The 22,941-nt window shown below is 42.2% G+C and overlaps 1 protein-coding gene across 1 annotated transcript in view; it reads right to left on the bottom strand.

Annotated features, from left to right (window-relative positions):
* The window catches only part of PDZRN4 (PDZ domain containing ring finger 4), a 450,660-nt gene that overhangs the window by 17,706 nt on the left and 410,013 nt on the right, over nucleotides 1-22,941 (bottom strand). The window contains 2 exon segments of the mRNA XM_029058707.2: nucleotides 7,328-7,390; nucleotides 9,140-9,238. Coding sequence (XP_028914540.1) covers nucleotides 7,328-7,390; nucleotides 9,140-9,238 — 162 coding nt within the window.

The following is a 22,941-nucleotide window of genomic DNA, read 5'->3' as shown; positions in this document are numbered from 1 at the left end:
TGTAACTTATTATTTCTTTTTCAAAATAAGGGCCACTTTAGCCAGCTATTTGGTATATCCTATTGTGCTCAGGAGATTAGTTTGATTCCCTGAACTGATATTGGGGTAAGAAATACAGCCATGGATTTCAGCAAAGACGTTTCCTGCGGAAATGAAAAGACTCGAGGAATGGAATCAGATTGATCTTTCAACATTCGACTGGCTCTTGTTCCTGAATTAATGGCTGACAGCTATAGGGTTGTTTGTGGAGAGACGCATCTCTGCCACCACCAGTAAATATCGCACACAATCAAGGGGTAAAGAGTCCAGAATACAAAGGAAGGTGACAGACAAGTGAGAGTGGAAACCAGTCAGCAGTTTAATAACTAAAGATACCCGGAGTTAGGCAGTCATGATCTTTTACATGTAGAGCTACCTAGAGTTAGGGGACAGACAAAATTATTTATATGGACATATACATTAAGTGTAGATGTGTGTGTGCATATGTGTGTGTACGGGGGTATTTGTCAGCTCCTTAATTTACAAAATAAAGCACTTGACTGGATGATTTTATATACTGCGAATGAAGGCAGGGAGGAAATATAGTTTTAATATATATAAGTTCCCTGAAGGCAGTTTTCGTGGTTGAAAAATTAATTTTTTTGGATTTAAAAAAACACATTCTGGCAGTGGTTCCTAAAAGACGTCAGATAAAATTGCGTTTAAATTTCAAAAACTGGGGAAGCAGGAGTGGTAGCTTGCATTTTATTTTTATGGTTCCCATGTAGTATTTGTGTGGATTGTGCTTGTTGGACAAAATCCACTCCTTTCCGGCAATGTAATTTGATGCGAGTGGCAAACCATACGTAAAATAGTAATTTCAAATGAACTTTGCAGACGTTTTCCCTCCCTTATGTGGGGTTCTGGAGAAAGAAGAATGCTCACCTTTGCAAAGGTTAAGCAAAACTGGTCCCAAGCATCAGCTATCCAAGGAAATTCTAGACTCTACTTACCATGTAGAAGAAAGGGAAATCACCCAGGAAAAAAAAAAGATCTGGAACATTTGAAAATCACCAAACCAACTAGCTATCACATTCTAAAATACACATCCATCTGCTAGACCAAAAAAGAACAGAATAGTCAATAAGTTTAAATAGATATGTGAGACAGGAGATAGGTGATAGAAGAATGTGGTAATAACAGTGATTATCACGATAGTCTTTTTTATTGAGCAGAGCCCTGTACTAAGTGCTTGGAAGAGTACATTGAAAAATAACAGACACAACAAGCTTACAGGCTATAGGGGGAGATGGGCATTAATATAAATAAATTAAATTACAGATATGTACATAAGTGGTGTGGGGCTGGGAGCAGAGATGAACAACATGAGCAAGTCAAGGCAATGCAGAAGGAATGGGAGAAAAGGAAAGGAGGATTTAGTTAGGGAAGGCCTGTTGGAGGACATGTGCCTTCAATAATGCTTTGAAGGTGGGGAGAGTAATTGTCAGATATGAAGAAGGAGGGCATTCCAGGCCAGAGGCAGGACATAGATGAGAGGTCGGTGTTGGGCTAGACAAGATCAAAGTACAGTGAGAAGGTTGGCATTAGAGGAGTGAAGTGTGTGGATTGGGTTGAAGTTGACCAAACTAGACTGTAAGCTCGTTGTGGGCAGGGGATGTGTTTATTGCTATATTGTACTCTCCCAAGTGGTTAGTACAGTGCTCTACACATAGTAAGTGCTCAATAAATACAATCAAATGAGAGCAGGGAGATGAGGTAGGAGGGGGTAAGGTGACTGCTTGAAAGCCGACGGTAAGGAGTTTCCGTTTGATATTGAGGTGGATGGGCAACTACTGGAGTTTCTTGAGGAGTGGGGAAATGTTTTGTAGAAAAATGAACTGGGCAGAAATATGGACTTGAGTGGGAGAGACTGGAGGCAGGGAGGTCATCAAGGAGACTGATACAGTAATCAAGGTAGGCTAGGACAGATGCTTGGATTAATGTGGCAGCAGTTTGGATGGAGAGGAAATGGCAGATTTTAGCGATGTTGTGTAGGTCAAATCAACAGGATTTAGTGTTGGAATGAATATGTGGGTTGAATGAGAGAGATGAGTCAAGATAATTCCAAGTTTTACAGGCTTGTGACACAGGAAGGATGGTGATGCCTTCTACAGCGATGGGAAAGTCAGGGTTTGGCTAAGGAGTTGTGTTTTAGACACTTTAAGTTTGAGGTGATGATGGGACATCAAGTAGGGATGTCTTGAAGCCAGGAGGAAATGTGAGAATTCAGAGAGGGAGAGAGATCGGGCTGGAGATGTGGATTTGGGAATCACCCACATAAAAGATGGTAGTTGATGCCATGGGAGGGAATTGGTTAATAATAATAATAATAATGTTGGTATTACCATGCGCCGAGCACTGTTCTAAGCACTGGGGTAGATACAGGTATTCAAATTGTCCCACATGAGACTCACAGTTAATCTCCATTTTCCAGATGAGGTAACTGAGGCACAGAGAAGTTAAGTGACTTGCCCACAGTCACACAGCTGCCAAGTGGCAGAGCTGGGATTCGAACCCATGACCTCTGACTCCCAGGCCCGGACTCTTTCTACTGAGCCACACTGCTTCTCAAATTAGTTCTCCAAGGGATTGGGTGAAGATGGAGAATAGAAGGGGCCCCAGAATCTTGAGGGACCCTCACAGTTAGGGGGTGGGAGGTAGAGGAGGAACCTATGAAAGACACTGAGAATAAGTGGCCAGAGAGGTAGGAGAACCATGAGAGGACAGTGTCAGTGAAGCCAAGGTTGGATAATGTTTCCCGGAAAAGGGGGTAGTTGACAGTGTCTAAAGCAATTGAGAGGTCGAGTAGGATGGTACTTGTTAAGTACTTAGCACAAGCTAAGCCCTGGCCTAGATATAAGTCAGTTTGGACCCAGATCCTGTCCCATGTGGGCTCACCTAAGAGAGAGGGAGAGTAGGACAGCTGAAAGGTGTCAATAGTCTACTTTAGCACAGACTTGGGCATGATTAAGGAGAAAGGGAAAGTAGTCAAAGTTCAGAGAAATATTGAGCTAGCAGTCAGAGAGGGAAAAAAGATGAAAGAAGAGCCTCATGTGGACATTAGATGTGACTAACCTGATTAGCTTTTATCTACCCCAGAGCTCAGTAAGGTGTCTGGCATGTGATATGCACTTAACAAATACCATTTTAAAAAAAAGATATTTTTGTGAGGTGGGAGGAAATGAATCCAAAGCACTTTAGAAGTTTAACATTCAATAGTATGTTGATGATAGCAGAGAGTGAATAATATGTGACTGAAATAGTTACTGACATTTCAAATCCTAAATCTTTCCACATCCTTCACCGGAGCTTCCCAAACAGCGTGGCCTAATAGATAGAGCATGGGCTTGGGAGTCAGAAGGACCTGGGGTCTAATCCCAGCTTCACCTCTCATCTGCTGTGTGACCTTGGGCAAATCAATTTAATTCATTTCTCTGTGCCTCAGGTACCTTATCTGTAAAATGGGGATTAAGACCGTGAGTCCCATGTGAGATATGGACTGTGTCCAACCCGATTAACTTGTATCTTTATTCAATCATATTTATTGAGCGCTACTGTGTGCAGAGTACTGTACTAAGCACTTGGGAAAATACAATACAGCAATAAAGAGAGATGATCCCTGTCCACAATGAGCTCACAGTCTAGTGCTTAGTACAGGACCTGGCATCCAGTAAGCTCTTAAAAAATACCATTAACAGAAAAACCAGCAACACTAGCCTATCATCAAGCACGTAAAGACCATCATCGCTGTCAATAATATATCTTGATAATAAAGAATTGCTATGGGTTAGTAACCTATTTGTGCAGAAGAGCCAAACCAAAACCTTTGAGCAGTTGGTATGCAAAGAACCACATAATTTATAAGGTCCTCCCCCCGGCCCCCATGAGACAGCCTTACAATATGCTTTGCTGGACAAAACATGATAACATCACTGACCTGCACTTCTGCTTCACTGCAACAGCTGTTCATAGAGACAGCTGCTACCGCCAGTGAAGATGGGAACGAAGAGAGGATGGGAAAAGACAGTGGGAGAAGAAGGGGGAGCAGAGGTGAAAGGAGAGATGAGGAAGAGGGCAAGAGAAGGTAGGGCTGGGGGAAGAGAAAGGGAAGGAAGTAGACTTGGATGAAAAGAGAAGGGAAAGAGAAGCAATGAGGAAAGGAGAGAGGATTGGAGAGAGAGTAAGGAATTGGTGTCACCCTGAAGCACGTGTCAGCAAGAAGCAGCCCACCTGGGGCTCTCTACTGGACAAGCAGATGGAAGGACATTGACCCCCCAGAAGGTCACAGGGGATCCCACAAGCTGGAGAGGCAAAACATGGAAGAGGCAGGCAGCACTGACCAGGGAATCCTTGCCTAAATCTGTGCAGATGGAGTTTCCTTTCCTTATGTCAATCAACTCGAGGTAGGAGAGCCCTGCCCAAATTGCATGCTTCTGGATATCAGTAGTTTTTCAGCCAGCCCCTGCAATCTCTCCTCCTCTCGGTTCTGCCTGCAGCACCCCCCCAAACCCATGCCTCCACCTAATAATTCTGATGGCATTTGTTAAGTGCTTACCAAGTGTTCTAAGCACTGGGGTAGATCCAAACTAATCAGGTCAGACACAGTCTCTGATCCACATGGGGCTCACAGTCTTAATCCCCATTTTACAGATGAGGTAACTGAGGCCCAGAAGAGTGAAGGGACTTGCCCAAGGTCACACAACAGACAAAAGGTGGACCCAACATTAGAATCCAGGTCCTTCTAACTCCCGGGCCCGTGCTCTACCCACTAGGTCATGCCGCTTCCCCTTTCCACCTCAGTACCGAAAAGCTGCCAAGCCAAAAAGGATAGAGGCAGGCAGGTGGAGAGCCCATATTTTGGGCCTGTGCTATGGGACGCCCCCGCCAGCTCCCAACCACTCTTATGCTCAATCAATCAATTAATCATATTTATTGAACTATTACTGTTTGCAGAACGCTGCACTAAGTGCTTGAGAAAGTACAATATAAGAGTTTGTAGACACGTTCCCTGACCACAACAAGCCCGTCCGGTCTGTGGGCTGGTTCACAGGGAAGTCACCTCTGGCACCAGTGCCAGCAGGAGAAGATGGATGAGGAGAGGATAGAAGATTTGGTAAGGCCAATGTTTGCCCTACCCTGTTAGAGAGTGAATGAGGAGAGGATGAGAGGGAAAGGAGAAAGAGAGAGAAGAGGAGGAAGGTAGAGAACAAGCATACCTCTCATTGAGCTCACTCTTCTGACTAGGGATTTTGCCATTTTAGCTCTCTCTTGGTTCCTTTCTGATTTAATTCATTCAATAGTATTTATTTAGTGCTTACTATGTGCAGAGCACTGTACTAAGCACTTGGAATGTACAATTCGGCAACAGAGACAATCCCTGCCCAATGATGGGCTCACAGTCTAAACGGGGGAGACAGACAGCAAAGCAAAATAGAACAAAACAAAACAAGACAACATCATCAAGGTAAACAGAATCAAGGAGATAAACATCTCATTAACAAAATAAAGAGAGCAATTAATAATAATAATGTTGGTATTTGTTAAGCGCTTACTATGTGCAGAGCACTGTTCTAAGCGCTGGGGGAGATACAGGGAAATCAGGTTGTCCCACCTGAGGCTCACAGTTAATCCCCATTTTACAGATGTGGTAACTGAGGCCCAGAGAAGTGAAGTGACTTGCCCACAGTCACACAGCTGACAAGTGGCAGAGGTGGAATTCGAACTTATGACCCCTGACTCCCAAGCCCATGCTCTTTCCACTGAGCCACACTGCTTCTCTAATAAATAATATATACAACTGAGCACAGTGCTGAGGGGAAGGGAAGGGCGAAGAGCAAGGGTGGGGGAGGGGAGGGGAGGAGGAGCAGAGGGAAAGGGGCGACTCAGTCTGAGAAGGCCTCCTGGGGGAGGTGAGCTCTCAGTATGGCTTCAAAGAGGGGAAGAGAGTTAGCTTGGCAGATGTGAGGAGGGAGGGCATTCCAGGACAGTGGTAGAACGTGGGCAGGGGTTGAAGGCGGGATAGGTGTGAATGGGGGACCATGAGGAGGTGAACGACAGAGGAGTGGAGTGTACGGGGTGAGCAGCAGAAAGAGAGAAGGGAGGTGAGGTAGGAGGGGATTAGGTGATGGAGAGATTTGAAGCCAAGAGTGAGGAGTTTTTGTTTTGTGTAAAGGTTGATAGGCAACCACTTGAGGTTTTTGAGGAGGGGAGTGACATGCCCAGAGTGTTTCTGTAGGAAGATGATCCGGGCAGCGGAATGAAGAATAGACTGGAGTGGGAAGAGACAGGAGGAAGGGAGATCCCAGAGGATGATGACACAATAATCCAGTCGGGATATTATGAGAGCTTGTACCAGCACGACAGCAGCTTGGATGGAAAAGATGGTGGATCTTGGTGATATTGTGAAGGTGAGACCGGCTGGTGTTGGTGACGGATTGGATGTGTGGGGTGAATGAGAGAGCTGAGTCAAGGACGACACCAAGGTTGCGGGCATTTGAGACGGGAAGGATGGTAGTGCCGTCCACAGGGACAGGGAAGTCAGGGAGGGGACAGGGTTTGGGAGAGAAGATGAGCTCAGTTTTAGACATTTAATGGGGAAGGGCTATGGCTACGACTTCCCATCCATTTCCTCCATCACTTTTTCCTGCGAAGGTGAAGTTATTAGAATCACCCTCACAATGCAAGTTTGAGGATGGGCACTGGAAGCAGCGTGGCTCAGTGGAAAGAGCCTGGGCTTCGGAGTCAGAGTTCATGAGTTTGACTCCCAGCTTTGCCACTTGTCAGCTGTGTGTCTGTGGGCAAGTCACTTCACTTCTCTGTGCCTCAGTTACCTCATCTGTAAAATGGGGATTAACCATGAGCCTCACGTGGGACAACCTGATTACCCTGTATCTACCCCAGTGCTTAGAACAGTGCTCTGCACATAGTAAGTGCTTAACAAATACCAACATTATTATTATTATTTCTGCTTGAGAGCCACATTTGATTCCAGAAAAAGCCATATCTAGCTGGCGATGAGCTAGCAGGTGCTCATCTCCTGCTAGAGCTCCTTAGGGAATACATGAAAGAAAAATAAGTCAAGATCTCTGCTCTTACGCAGTTTACCTTGTGGGAGGTAGGACAGGATGGATGAATGCATGTGAGAAAAGATTGAAAATAAAAAGGACTAGATTGGAGACTGCCTTTATATGCTAGCTCTCGGTGTCATATGTGACCATATTGTAGAATACATGCTTCCTGAGTGAATAAACAGGGTGAAGTTGCAGAAAGTATATAACTATGTACATACTTGCAAGATACGGTCTCCCTCTCGGATTCTACCGTCTTTGGCCGCGATGCTATTTGGATCAACCTACAAAAGGCACACAAAAGAAATTCAACCTGAATGTGAAACACTCAAGAAACTTTTCCAGAATCATCTAGAAAATGTTATTGATTGCTAACACAGTGAATGATGACTGCATATTCTCTCTCTGTCAAATACCCACTCCGATCTTCAAAAAAACGTTCACAATCATTTTTAAAGTAAAAAGATGGGATTGTGGTAGAGGTCAGAAAAAGAGTCTGATTTTCGGACCATTTTTTTTTTTCCCTACATGACTGTCAGACACTAACCTTCAGCTGTCTTGGAGTAGAGAATTGATGACAGAATTTCCTGAGTCCCGGAAATTCACTTGAACTGAGGTGATTTTGAAGGCTTGAAAAGAAGTAACTCTATCTTTGAGTAGATCCATATCTGCTTAAGGTGATTCTTCTCAGGATCTACTTGTTTATGAATGGAAATATTAACCATATTTCCTGTGGATTTTCAGGTTTACAAAGGATGAAGTGAAATAACATCCCTTCTGGGAAGAACACCCTAGAAGAAGGTTTGAATCTGCTAACTATAAATTAGCTTAATCTAAACAGATATTTAAGGCCCTATTAACAGCTTATCAGAATCACAATTGTCAAACTTTGAGTAATGACCTACTGTTCACAGGATTAATACTATCTATCACCTTTCACTTGATGGTTATCTTAAACCATTTGTTTTGTCTTGTCATGTCAAGAGCTATTTTTCAAACTAAACATTCAAGTGTAGCATTTGATTTGTAGGTTACATCCTGTTCAGCTGTTGCTATCCTTTTTTATTAGTTATTAGGAGGTAGCATGAAAATACAATTATTGTCAAGGGCTTAAATGGGTACAAAGGACACTGTAATTATTCTCACTCCCAAAATGAAGAGTTTGGGGAATTCCAAGATGAGAATCCCTTTCCATCCCAAATTGTATAGCTGTTTTTAGAAAAGAAACACATTGGCTTCAGGTAGCTATTCAGTTAATTTTCTTTTATGGAAAGGTGGGGGAAACAAATGTCTTCTCCAATTTTCATCTTTAAGATTCACTTTGTGTTAGCATAAGAGAAATCTTTCAGATTAACATGTTCACTGTTCGTGGCAATGTTTGACTATTTTACCTAGGAAGATAAACCTTGAATTACATTTGTTACAGAGAATCAGCTCCAAACTAAATCATAACAAATATTCCTCTTTTAAATAGCTCACTGAAAAATGATACTGGGATTCAACTAAAACAAATGAACTGAGAGTCTTATGAGCAAAAGCAGACTAAACCAGTTTTGAGTAGATTTGGTTTTCCCAACATACTCATCTCCCAACATGGGTGTTTGCATATCTCAATTTCTCCCAGCATGGGAGTAGATGTGATCACTGGAAAGATTAGATGACATAAAATATTAGTCCAAGTTATTGTTAACAAGACTGCAGTAATGCGATAATAACATTTGGAGACCCAAATGTTTGCTGATTAAGAGCCCTGTTTGACTCTCTGCATACTTAGGGGATTACATTCAAATTTTAGATAACGCTCAGACTTCTTTGCGCTTTTCCTAACTGTGAAGTTGTAGTTAAAACATTCACATTAAACAAACATGCTGGTAATAATTATATTACTCGGGCAACTTAATTTACTCAGTTAATTGAAACTGACAATTCCTGGCAAACAGCCAGTTTTCCTATTCAAGGCGCAAAACATTTGTTTCTGGTTTTCATTGTCTGCGTGTGCGCGTGTGAGCATGTGTGTTCATTCACTTGCTTACCTCGCTCACATAAATTCCAGTGTCTTCCTCATCATCTGTTCTATAACAGACAGTCAGCCCCAGCTTCTCTTGACTACTAACACGACACAGCTCAACCTCCTGTGAAAAACATATGCACAGAATGGCATTTACCTTGGGAAGGAATTAATCAGAAAAAAGAACAATTTGCTGACATTCCCTTGGTCAACCATTGAGAAGTTTTAATAATCTCACTCAGTACTAAAGCATATTCCACTTGATCAGCATTATCCTAATCAACACTTCTGCAGGCAGAGCAGTTCCAGAGTAAATGATGGCTATCATTATGGGTTAACAGGACGCTCTGTGTGCTATTCCTTAGGAGTAAACATCATTAGGCAAATCGTAAATTAGAGTTGACTCGGTCAGACTTATGGATGTAGAGTGATTTTATAGTTTTCCTGACTTCGTGTTAATAGGAGCTGACTTGCAATATACTGCTTGTGTGTTTTTTTTATCTCTATGTTGCCGAATATTGATTAACGGGGACAGGAAGGAATAACTGCTCATCAATCAATCCATCGCAGCAGAGTGTCCCTCTTGTCAGATCTCAAACCAATCCATAAAATAAAGCCACTGTCTCATATTAATAGTTCAATTCATTTATTGCCCAGCCTAAAGTTATTATTTCATCAAACAGATTTGATCACTGAAGTATCCTTCAAAGAAACGCCTACAGAGTAGAAGAGCAGAACCATCCTTGCTATTTGTGAGACCACGCGGACAACATCTTCTTCAGGCCAGCCAATCGGGGACAGATCTTCCAGCAGAGGTAACCCAATGACAGAATTAGTTTCACAGGCAGATGACAGCATGGGGAATTGCAACTTAAATCTCCAGTCCTCACTCTATCAAGTTTCCATTGAATCTAACCAGATATACTCAGGAACAGTTCCCCTGCCTCAACCCATGACTCATTCCCCATGGTCACAGACACAGCCCAGATTTGTATCATATCCCAGTCGGCTGAGGATGACCTTGTTTATCTCAATTCCACTGAATTCAGTGGAACAAGGATTTAAAGTAAGAGTTAGCTTACTGATGAATACAGATAAAAGGCCAAATGTGAATTTTACTGACCAGTTTGAAAAAGGCGTGTCCCAGTGTTGGTTATGAAATTTATCATCATCATAATGATAATGTTGGTATTTGTTAAGCGCTTACTATGTGCAGAGCATGGAAAGAGCATGGGCTTTGGAGTCAGGGCTCATGAGTTCGAATCCCAGCTCTGCCACTTGTCAGCTGTGTGACTGTGGGCAAGTCACTTAACTTCTCTGTGCCTCAGTTCTCTCATCTGTAAAATGGGGATTAAGATTGTGAGCCCCACGTGGGACAACCTGATTCCCCACTGTTTACCCCAGCGTTTAGAACAGTGCTCAGCACATAGTAAGCGCTTAACAAATACCAACATTGTTCTAAGTGCTGGGGTAGATACAGGGTAATCAGGTTGTCCCACATGAGGTTCACAATCTTAATACCCATTTTATAGATGAGGTCACTGAGGCACAGAGAAGTTAAGTGACTTGCCCACAGTCACATGGCTGCCAAGTGGCAGAGCTGGAATTTGAACCCATGACCTCTAACATAATTGTGGTATCTTTTAAACTCTTACTATGAATCACGCACTCGCTAAGAGCTGGGCTAGATGCAAACAATTGGATCGGCCACAGTCCCTGTCCTTCATGGGGCTCAATCTAAGTAGGAGGGAGAGCAGGTATTTAATCCCCGTTTTACAGATGAGGAAATTTAGGCACAGAGAAGTGACTTGCCTATAGTTTCACAGTAGAAAAGTGACAGAGCTAAATTCAGAACTCAGGGCCTTGAGAAACATATAGAGACAATGACAAAGAAAAAGTGACACAGACTAATTCTGCTCAAAAGATGGATCCAAAAGTGGGGTTGTTGGAGGCATTTTCCTTTCTAATAATAATAATTAATAATTATGGTATTTGTTAAGTGCTCACTATTGTGCCAGATACTGTTATAAGCACTGGGGTAGATATAAATTAATCAGATTGGACACAGACCGAGTCTCACATAAGGTTCATAGTATAGGTAGGAGGGTTTAGGAGTCAATCCCCATTTTACAATTAAAGAATCTGAGGCCCAGAGAAGTTAAGTGACTTGTCCAAGGTCACACGGCAGGCAACTGGCAGAGGTGGGATTAGAACCCAGGTCCTGTGATTCCCAAGCCCAGTCTCTTTCCACTAGGCCGTGCTGCTTCTGATGTCTCCCACATGAGAAGGGGAAAGACAGTTAACTAAATGAGGAAAAAAAACTATGGCATTCCTTTTGTTAGTGATATTATAAAAATTTATACTAATAATAATAATGTTGGTATTTGTTAAGCACTTACTATGTGCAGAGCACTGTTCTAAGCGCTGGGGTAGACACAGGGGAATCAGGTTGTCCCACGTGGGGCTCACAGTCTTAATCCCCATTTTACAGATGAGGGAACTGAGGCACAGAGAAGTTAAGTGACTTGCCATCTAGTCTATACGAATGTACAGACATCTCTCTTACAACAGGGCAGTTGCATTCCTGCAATACCTGCTGCTATCCATACATCTTATTGAACCACAGTAGTTTTATGTTTCATTGCTTTTAGATCTTAAACTCTGTTATTTATCAGTTATCTACCCAAGTGCTTAGCATAGCGCTTGGGCACATCGGAAACACCAATTAATACCATAATTATAATGGACACCAAGGGATAGGTAAAAAACATTTGAAAAGTCCATGGTTCGGAGAAAGTTCAAGAAGGTCATGGAAGTCTTCACTTCATATTTTAGTTTATTATTTTTATGATTATTTATATAATTCTAAAACTACGAAAGAATAATAATAATAATAGTATTTGTTAAGTGCTTGCTATTTACCAGGCACTGTACTAAGCATTAGGGTAGATACAAGATAGTGGGGTTGGGCACAGTCAGTCCCTTTCCAACATAGGGCTAGCACTCAATTTCCATTATACAGATGAGGTAATTGAGGCAGAGAAGTTAAGTGACTTGCCCAGGGTCAAAGAGGGGACAAGTAGGGGAGCCAGGACTAGAAAGCTTGTTCCTTTGTTCAGTACTTCACAGACAAATTTGACATTTAGTGGTCATTTGCTCCCCAAAGGGTAGCAATTTACCCAGTTTAAATCAGTTTCCAGTAAAAATAAATTTAAAACACACTGAGTTTCCTAAAATATGGGTGTTACTTTCCTGACAAACCCTGCAGTAAGAGAATCTCACACTTAAGGGGACCACACACTTTGATACCTGGCAAATATGCACACAAGTGGTTCTTCCTTCATCTTGATCAGGGATCCAGAAAACCTGATTTTGGAGAAGCAGTGAGTCTAGTGGAAAAATCACGGCCTAGAAATCAGAGGATGTGGGTTCTAAGCCTGGCTCCATCACTTGTCTCCTGCATAACCTTGGGTATGTCACTTAACCTCTCTGGACCTCAGTTCCCTCATCTGCAAAATGGGGACTGAATTCCTCTTCTCCCTCCCACTTAGACGGTGAGCCTCATGTGAGACTTGATAATCTTGTAATGAGCTCAGTACAATGCTTCACAGATTATGTGTTACACGAATACCATCATTATTATTATTATTATTGTTAGGATGTTCCCTCATTTCCTTACATCATTCTATCCTAAATGGATCGTATAAACTAGGTGTGTTTGCAAGTGATCCCTTTGGAAATGCTGAGGACTGATAATAGGTTTCCACAAGGTTTCTACTTGAAACAGTACTCCTACCACAGCACCATATTATAATCAATCAATCACTCAAACAATCAATCACTGGTATTTCTCTACACAAAAGATTGTACTAAGCACTTGGGAGGGTACAAATACTGTAGAGTTAATAGACACGATCCCTACCCATAGGGGCTTTAAAATCTAGTCGGGGTGACAGATATTAAAATACATTAAAGGCGTTCCCTTATTCTTCCATCAAGTCCTATACAAATCTATCCAAATGGAAGTACATTTTATAGCAGGAATTACTGCATTATGTTTCCAATTAACATTTTTTAAATCCTCCTAATTGTTGAAATATATTGACAGGGCATTCAAAAGATGTAGTTTTCCATTTAATCAAAACACCTTTCCTTCACTGTTCACTAACCTAAACTTCGGCTGACCATAAGGCTGTGTTAACCTTCATTTTGAAATGAAAAAAAATAGAGAATATGGCTAAAACACTCTTTTTTTAAGATATTGCAGCATTTGCTTATGACTGGAATTAGTTACATATACACTAACACAGGACAAAATTGGAAACTTCATTTTCTAGGGCAAATGGTAACTTGATTTTGGCAATGGGAATGCAAATTGTGTACACCAAGAGAGGACTATTACGAACAGGCAACAATTAATGCCTCCAGAGGGAAAGGGCACTTGACTAGAATTGAAGCATTAGGAAGAAATTACAGTACCAAATGGCCTCAATTAAAGCAAAAAGGTATACATTTAAGGAATAAAGAAGTTTGTAGTCCTGGGAGGCCTATAAGAAAACCTAAATCCACCATAATGGAGTGGAACTGGGACCTTTAAATCAAGGCAAATGAGGAGCTCTGCACAAGCGGAAATGCACTGTAATCCCCTCTCAGGGTCCTGCTGCCGAACCAGAGGAAAGTCCCTGGACTATAAATAACTCTCCATTGGTTTGGAAGATGACACTCCTGAAAGTGAGATTTTTCACCCAAGTGGGCTGGTGAAATTGAAAAGATTGCTGAGTGGCTGCTGATAAATCGTTCCCTTCAATAAGATCATTCCTTTTGATTCTGAAATGTTGCTATTTGTAGTGCCTAGTACTGTTTTCTATTCTGCTTCTTGCTAACCCATTCATCCCAAGCAACTCCTCTAAAAGAGCAGCCGCCTCTTCAACTGCTGCACATCACATCGTCTACCTCTTCGTCCCTAGCAACCTCCAGCTATGCCACATGATTTGAGGTCGTGCCGGCTTCTGCTTCCATGCTTAAGCCCCTCCCTGCTTCAGCTCACCAATCAGTAGCCGCTTCACAAGGGAAACCTTTGAAGAGAGGAATGTTTCACAGCAAGGTATCGGATCAGCTCCTGCTTCGATATCCTGCTGTCCGACATCCTTCTCTTCCTGGGCTTCTCTTTTGCAGCTGGAGTTACAATAAATAATGTTTCAGCGCTCATTTGTTCCAGGATTTTGCTATTTATGATTCAGCCGTGACATTAGATTTCATGGTGAGCTGTGCAGAAAATGTGGGCTCGTTCTAAAAATATCAGCAGAATAAAGAGGAACCTGAATAAACTCATGAAAAGTTCAGAGTGCAGGTGCTGAAGTTAGAGATATTAGATGATGCATGCCTTACTATTTGAAGAGTTTCTCCAACATCTTTTTCTTACCATTAGAGACAGAATACTGGCCTGAATCGATCATTGGAATGACCCAGAAATAGTTTAGCCTATGTTTTCATAATCTAAGTTGAAACGGTTCAGGAATATGGGATGATATTTTACAATATAACAATAAGCTCATTGTGGGCAGGGATTGTCACTCTTTATTGTTGTATTGTACTTTCCCAAGCTCTGTACAGGAAGCGCTTAAATGGATATGATCGAATGAATGAGTTGACACATTAATTGCCCTACTCCCTTTCCATTCTGTGTCACTTATGCACACGGATCTGTACTTTTTAAGCACTTGATATTCACCACATTCAAGCCCACAGCATTTATGTACATATCCTTACACCATGCCATTTCCCTTATCTGTAATTATTTCAATGCCTGCCTCCTTCTTTAGACTGTGAGCTCCTTGCAGGCAGAGGAGGTGTCTACCAAGACTCCTGTATTCTACTCTCCCAAGCATTTAGCACAGCTTGGTGCAAAGTACTCAGTAAATACACTAGATTAATTGATTGACAAATAAAATACATAATGATGTTGGTATTTGTTAAGTGCTTTCTATGTGCAGAGCACTGTTCTAAGCGCTAGGGTAGATACAGGGTCATCAGGTTGTCCCACGTGAGGCTCACAGTCTTAATCCCCATTTTACAGATGAAGGAACTGAGGCACAGAGAAGTTAAGCGAATTGCCACAGTCGCACAGCTGACAAGTGGCAGACCCGGGATTCAAGCCCATGACCTCTGACTCCCAAGCCCGTGCTCTTTCCACTGAGCCACGCTGATCTGTGTTTAACATAGTGTTTGGTATACAGTAAATTCTTAACAATTACCACAACTATTACTGGCTCCATGAAGCGAGTCTGATTTTATGGACAGAGAACCTCATATTTTATAAATTCCTCAAGACTGATCATTTTAGAGGAGGCTGTATAAAGTGATTATTCCCTCTCAAGGCTCTCTAAGGCTCGATTTTGACATTCCTAGCAAAGAGGCAGCAGGAGGTAATGGCAGGGTGGCAGGTGGTCCTGCCCCCTTGGCAGTGGGGCCTCCCTCTCTCTCTCTCTTGCCTCCCTGAAGACCACCCATTTACCTCCAGTTTTCCTGAAGCGGGAAGCCTGGATCCTGAGTGACTGTGACTCAGTTGAGACTCACTGGTCATCTTGGACGTAAGAATATTTTCTATGCTCTCTTATTTGCAGTCCATGTTGGACTTTGTTCTTATCCACTTCTACAGAAGGTATTGAAACTTCCGCAGGCTTGTAAGGGAAGGAAAATACCTCTCTCCCCTTTGACCCTTTCGTGCTTCCAGTAGCATCTCTTAATACTTTTCCTTTCCTTCCCTACCATCCTTGTGCTAGGGGCTCCACGTAAAGTCTAGACTGCTTGTCTCCCCACATTTCCCCAGTTTCTGTTATACTTTTTCTCAGAGCTTTTGATTTTGGAAGGCCTTTGGAAAGAATGCCCCTCTCAGGATAGCACATGGAGAGCTTCCAGTACTCTACCAGTCTCGGCTATGGGAGGGAGAGTCAAGCAGAGGCCTACCTATTCCATTCCTAGCATGGGCAGGGATTAGCAACTGGAAGGTAATCTGCTACAAGTCAAAACTCACCTGTGCTGGGCAGTGGCGGCGTGGCAGAGTCGAGTGTGGAGACTCAATTTTACTGCGTGTAAGGAGGCAGTAGTGAATTGCTTATTGGTTTTTACCAAGAAAACTCTATGGATACACTACCAGAATGATGGTAGATGGAGGTGGGGCATTCTGGGAGAGCTGTGTCCATGGAATCGCTATGGGTTGAAGATGCCTTGACAGCATAAGACAAGACAAGATGGAAAGAACACAACTATAGGTGTTATAGGGTTGAGGGATGAGAGACTAATCAGGGAAAGGCCTACTTGAGGAGATGCAATTTCAGAGGGGCCTTAAAGTTGGGGAGATCAGTGGTCTGCTGGATGTGACCAAGGACAGAGCTCCAGGCAGGAGGGAGGGTGTGAGCAGGAAAATTTTGGCAGGAGAAATGAGAATGAATGACAGTGAACAAGAAGAATGGCATGAGAGGAACGAGGAGTGTACACTGGGTTATGGTAATAAATGGGCATAAGTAATTATGGGGGAAAAGAGCTGGTTTAGTGTGTTCATAAAAAAACTGCATGGATACTTTACTATGAACCAGGATTGCATTTCTCTAAATATTCTGCTATGATAAAAAGAGAATTTCAACACATATTAGGATGACAGAGAGGCTCAGAATGGTCTAGTGGATATAGTCTGGACCTGGGAGTCAGAAAGTCATGGGTTTTCATATTAGCTTTGCCACATGTGTTACCTTAGACAAGTCACTTCACTTCTCAGTGCCTCAGTTACCTCATCTGTATAATGGGGATGGAGACTGTGCACCCCTTGTGGGACAAGGACGGTGACCGATCTGATTTGCTTGTATCCACCCCAATGCTTATGTACTTGACTCATAGCAAGCACTTAATAATAATAATAATAATAATGTTGGTATTTGTTAAGCACTTACTATGTGCCAAGCACTGTTCTAAGTGCTGGGTAGCTACAAGGTAATCAGGTTGTCCCACTTAGGGCTCAGAGTCTTCATCCCCATTTTACAGATGAGATAACTGAGACACAGAGAAGTTAAGTGACTTGCCCAGGGCCACACAGATGACAAACGGCAGTTCCAGGGTCAGATCCCATAACCTCTGCCTCCCAAGCCCGTGCACTTTCCACTAAGCCACACTGCTTCTCAAATACCATAAATACTTAACAAATACCATTATTATTATTATTATTATTTTTATTAGGATCACACATGCTCAGGATTTCCCTATGCCTTAGTTTTCTCATCTTTACAACAGGGGAATACCTGCTCTAGTAATTATGGGATCTGTTAAAGGCTTATTATGTGTCAAGCTCTGTTCTAAATGCTGGGGTCGATATAAGCTAATCAGTTTGGATACATTCTCTCTCTCACATGGGCTCAGAGTTTTAATTCCCATTTTACAGATGAAGTAACAGAGGTGCAGAGTGGCACAGAGAAGTTAACTTACTTGCCCAAGGTCACATAGCAGGCAAGTGGCAGAGCTGGGATTAGAACCCAGATCCTTCTGACTCCCAGGCCTGTGCTCTAGCTACTAGGCCATGCTGCTTCCCCTGAAATTGTGATCCCCATGACTGTAAACTCTTGACATAATGTAGTCAAAATCACAACCTCAGAGCCCAACAATAATAGTAACAATAATAATAATAATAACAATTGGGATATTTGTTAAATGCTTATTATGTGCCCAGCACTGTACAGCATGGCTTAGTGGAAAGAGCCTGGGCTTGGGAGTCAGAGGTCATGGGTTTGAATCCCAGCTCTGCCACTTGTCAGCTGTGTGACTGTAGGCAAGTCACTTCACTTCTCTGGGCCTCAGTTACCTCATCTGTAAAATGATGAGGAAGACTGTGAGCCTCACCCGGGACAACCTGATTACCCTGCATCTACCCCAGCTCTTAGAACAGTGCTCTGCACATAGTATCTACCCCAGCGCTTAGAACAGTGCTCGGCACATAGTAAGCGCTTAACAAATACCAACATTATTATTATTATTAGTAGTAAGTGCTTAACAAATACCAACATTATTATTATTGGGGCAATGCGAGGTAATGAGGTTGGACACAGAGCCAGGTATTATTTGCGACCCGATTCTTTTGCATCTACTCTAATGCTTAGTTCAGTGCTTGACGCACAGTAAGCACTTCATAAGTACCATTGCTATTATTATTAGCTATTATTAGCAGTAATGAGCTCAAAGAAATGAAGCTCAATTAACCAGTTGGTAGCTAGACACATACGATACTCTCTCTTGATGGGGATCCAAAGACAACTAAGTACCTCATTTTCTATTAGGCCGTTGCTCCACTCTTCCTCCTTTCTTTATCCCAGCAATTTTCTTACCCAGCTAGGCACTATTCAGTCCAACTCTGCTTCCTGTTACTATGTACGGAATGCATTAGGTCTAGTTTACTGTATTGCCAATAAACTCCAACATGCATTATAATCAATTAGTAGGCCTGAATGTCTCCTGATCTGATAATGTTCTATCGAATGACAAATGGAGGGTCCACATTTGTCTATTTCATATATAATACATGGAATTCCAGACTTGGAGACGCCCACAGCTATGTTGACAAAACAGAAACGTGTCAATCTCTTGCAGAACTTCTTGGGGTTTGAAAGCATCAGGCACATTTCCGGCCTGTATTATTAAGGAAACATAAAAGGGAAGATTATCAGAGCAGGAGAAGCGGAGAAGAAATGTTGATACAAAGAACTTTATTTCCATCAGCTGGTTGCCGGAGCAGGAAATATAGGATTTTCTGATAAGGCGCTGGTGGTTCTGATGGGACCAGCCTATCTCTGAGAGCTGTTTCAAGGCGCCTTTCTTCGCCTGGCTGGAAGATTTCCCTTGCCAACACAACAGAGGATGGGCTTTTTAAAATGCTGCCCGCCATCCTGCTTTGAAATCACTTAAATGGCTTTGTAATGGCTTCCCCAAATAGTTATTTTTCTGTGCTTCTCTCTCCGATCAAATGTCACTCTTTAGCATAATTAAATTTATTCACATGGTCAATATAGCAATTTCTGATACCACTATGGAAATTAAATTCCAAAAATGGTGTTAATGTAACATTAAGGTTGCAAATCAAATCAAATTAAAGGTCAGAAAATACCAAAGTTAAGGTTCTCAGCATAATAAAGTCACCTGAATTCTATCTTGTTTCCAAAGAGCTCACAGAAACTCTCTGAGCCTACTTAAAGAAGCCAGAAGGGATTTTTGAAAAAGCACACAGATGACAAAAGTTTGCAAATCAGGGAGGTTGCTCTATTCTTATTCATAAGGCTATCTCAGACAAGGATTATTTGCATACTTGTGTTTGCGTCTTTCATATTCAACATTAAATATTGAGTCCTTACATTATGTGTGGATAAATACAGTATGTCTAATGTGTAGATAGATTAAATAAACATATACACTGCTAGTCTTCCCAATAACCGCTTCCTCATGTAGCCTTCAGTAATTGACGGAGGTCACCTGATTGCTCCCTTTATTAATTCCCCCTCCCAGCCCCACAGAACTTACATACTTATCTGTGATTTTTTTATTTATATTAATGTCTGCCTCTCCCTCTAGACTGTAAATTCACTATGGGTAGGGAGTGTCTGTTTACTGTTATGTCGTACTCTCCCGAGCCCTCCGTGCAGTGTTCTGCACACAGTAAGTGCTCAACAAATACGACTGACTTATTTACTGACAGAGTATTCTCTGACCTATGCACTGGGAATTGTGCATTTCCCAATAGCAGAGTCAAGAAAAAACTTTCAATCCCATCTAAATTCTTCCTTCTCTTAATTGCATGTGACAGGCAGAAGGAAGGGGATGAGAACAAGGCCCAGTGAGGGACTCAGCTTGAAAGAAGTGAATGAATAATAATAATAATAATGATAATGATGGCATTTGTTAAGCGCTTACTGCATGCCAAGTGCGGTTCTAAGCACTGGGGTAGATACAAGGTAATCAGATTGTTCTATGTGGGATTCTCATGCTTAATCCCCATTTTACAGATGAGGTAGCTGAGGCACAGAGAAGTTAAGTCGCTTAAGTTAAATGAATGAAAAAAGGGAAGAAGAAAGGAAGGATGGAAGTAAAGGAAGGAAGGAAATCAACTTATTTATTGGGCACTTACTGAGTGCAGAGCGCTGGACTAAGCGCTTGGAAGAGTACAGTATAACAGAGTTGGAAAACATTCCCTGCCCATAAGGAGCTTACAGTCTAGGGGGGAGACAAATATTACTATAAGTAAATTACATATACGTACATAAGTGTTTTGGGGCTGAGAGTGGGGTGAATAAAGGGTGGAAATCCAAGTGTAAGGGTGACGTGGAAAGGAGTGGGAGAAGAGGAAATGAGGGCTTAGTCCAGGGCTGGCCGGAGTGCAGTGGGAGAAAAGAGTGGACAAAAAGGAGGGAGGAAGCTAATTAAGAACATTAAAGCTGACAGCTCAGAAGTTCCTGCTCGTGAGAGGAATTGGCAAGCGCTAGAAATTTTGGAAGAGCAGGGAAATTTGTACAGAGTGGCATTTTAGAACAACTATTTGGCAGCTGATGAAATACGGACTGCTTGGTGAGAAGCAAGGGGACACATCAGGCACGTCAAAGAGGTGGAACGTGGACGTGCGGTGGAGGAAAAAGTGCAGGATTTGGCAAATCCTGAATATGGTGGTAAGCCCATCAATGAGCGGGGATTGTCTCTATCTCTTGCCGAATTGTACATTCCAAGCGCTTAGTACAGTGCTCTGCACATAGTAAGCGCTTAATAAATACTGTTGAATGAATGAATATGGTGGATACAAAATAGGGAAGAGCCAAGGTCGATGCCAAGGTTTTGGCTTCCAGGGACAGGAAGTATGGGGGTCTTAGCAGTTGAAATGGGATAGGTGAAAATAAACCAATAAAAATCAATGACATAAATGTGAACATAGATAAAGAAATAGGAGTGCTCGCTTGGCTGAAAAAAAACTAGTATGACTGAGTTGGTGAGGGTGTTAACTGGGGAAGACCCTCCCAGAGGAAATGGCTTTTTAAAAAGGCTTTGAAGGAGAGGAATGTGGTTGAGGTGTGGTTGAGTGAAAACGAGAGCGATGAGGGTAAGCAGTAGATTGGAGGGAACTGAGGAGTAGAGAAAATGCAGGACCAGAAATAGCATTGACACAACAGTGTACCATGAAGAGTGCAGTGAGTGGTGCATCCGTGAGGCTTTTCTTTAAACCTTCTCTCTCAGAATTGAATGAGCAAAACTACTGTAGCAGCGTGGCTCAGTGGAAAGAGCCCAGGCTTGGGAGTCAGAGGTCATGGGTTCAAATCCCCTTTCAGTCGCTTGCCAGTTCTGTGACTTTGGGCAAGTCACTTAACTTCTATTTGCCTCAGTTACCTCATCTGTAAAATGGGGATGAAGACTGTGAGCCCCATGTGGGACAACCTGATCACCTTGTATCCTCCCCAGCATTTAGAACAATGCTTTGCAAATAGGAAGCGCTTAACAAATGCCATATTTGGTGAAGCAGTGTGGCTCAGTGGAAAGAGCACGGGCTTGGGAGTCAGAGTTCATGGGTTCAAATCCCGACTCCGCCTTGTCAGCTGTGTGACTTTGGGCAAGTCATTTAACCTCTCTGGGCCTCAGTTACCTCATCTGGAAAATGGGGATTAAGACTGTGAGCCCCACGTGGGACAACCTGATAACCTTGCATCCCCCCAGCGCTTAGAATAGTGCTTTGCACATAGTAAGCACTTAACAAATGCCATCATTATTTTTGGGAAGCAGCATGGTGTAGTGGCCAGAGCCCGGGCCTGGGAGTCAGAAGGTCATGGGTTCTAATCTCGACTCTACCCCTTGTCTGCTGTGTGACCTTGGGTGAGTCACTTAACTCCTCTGTGCCTCAGTTCCCTCATCTGAAAAAATGGGGATTAAAAAATGTGAGCCCCATGTGGGACAATCTGATTACCCTGTATCTACCCCAGCGCTTACAACAGTGCTCTGCCCATAGGAAGCCCTTAACGAATACCATAATTATTATTATATCTTCATCTTCTTCAAGAATGAATAGTTTTTATTAGAAGGCCACCTCTCAAACTAGCTTGATTTAAAAAACTTGAAAAAATCTTCACTAAGATCTTTTTGGTTAGTGGGATGAACCAAACCTTGCTCATTTGCCTTCATTTTGGATCACTACAATAAATGAATGACAATACATTTTTGGAAGAGTTCTGCCTCACACAAAAACACTGGCTTCTAAGCATATGGGTTTTTAGAGCAATTATGAAAAGCGGTTACATTTCTTATGCTTAAAGTGGAAAACCGTATTTTCTGACATATGGAGAGTACAAACATTACCTTTCAGTGAAAAACTCTTCAGTTTGCCATCTTGTTAATGTAGTCAATACGTTATTTGATAATGACAGGCATGAGGGGAAGACAATGATTTGGGTGATGATATAAAAGAAAATATCCCCCAACACCTAGAAAACTAAAGCTGCCATGGGAATGTGAATGTAGTTTCACAGAATCTTCCATGTTTACTACCCAGAGTGAACCCAAATAAATATTTAGAGATATTACAGATCTTGTCCTCAGTGGATTCAAATCAAAATTCAATTCTGAAACTAAGAATTATTGCACTATGGAGCACAATTCTTCACCCACAAAACACTGCTCCAAATCTGATTGCAGATGCTTTTGAAGTTGCATGTTAAAATTGCCTAAAGAAATATTCCATGACGTCTTTCAAGACCAAGGACTGGATGTAGCGATGCTGGGAGATGGACTGGATTTTTTTTTTTAAATACAGTTGATAGATTT

The sequence above is a fragment of the Ornithorhynchus anatinus genome, chromosome 2 (assembly GCF_004115215.2).
Source record: "Ornithorhynchus anatinus isolate Pmale09 chromosome 2, mOrnAna1.pri.v4, whole genome shotgun sequence".
NCBI classification, from domain to species: Eukaryota; Metazoa; Chordata; class Mammalia; order Monotremata; family Ornithorhynchidae; genus Ornithorhynchus; species Ornithorhynchus anatinus.
Note: the sequence above shows the minus strand (reverse complement) of the source record. Positions and strands in the feature narration are given on the sequence as shown.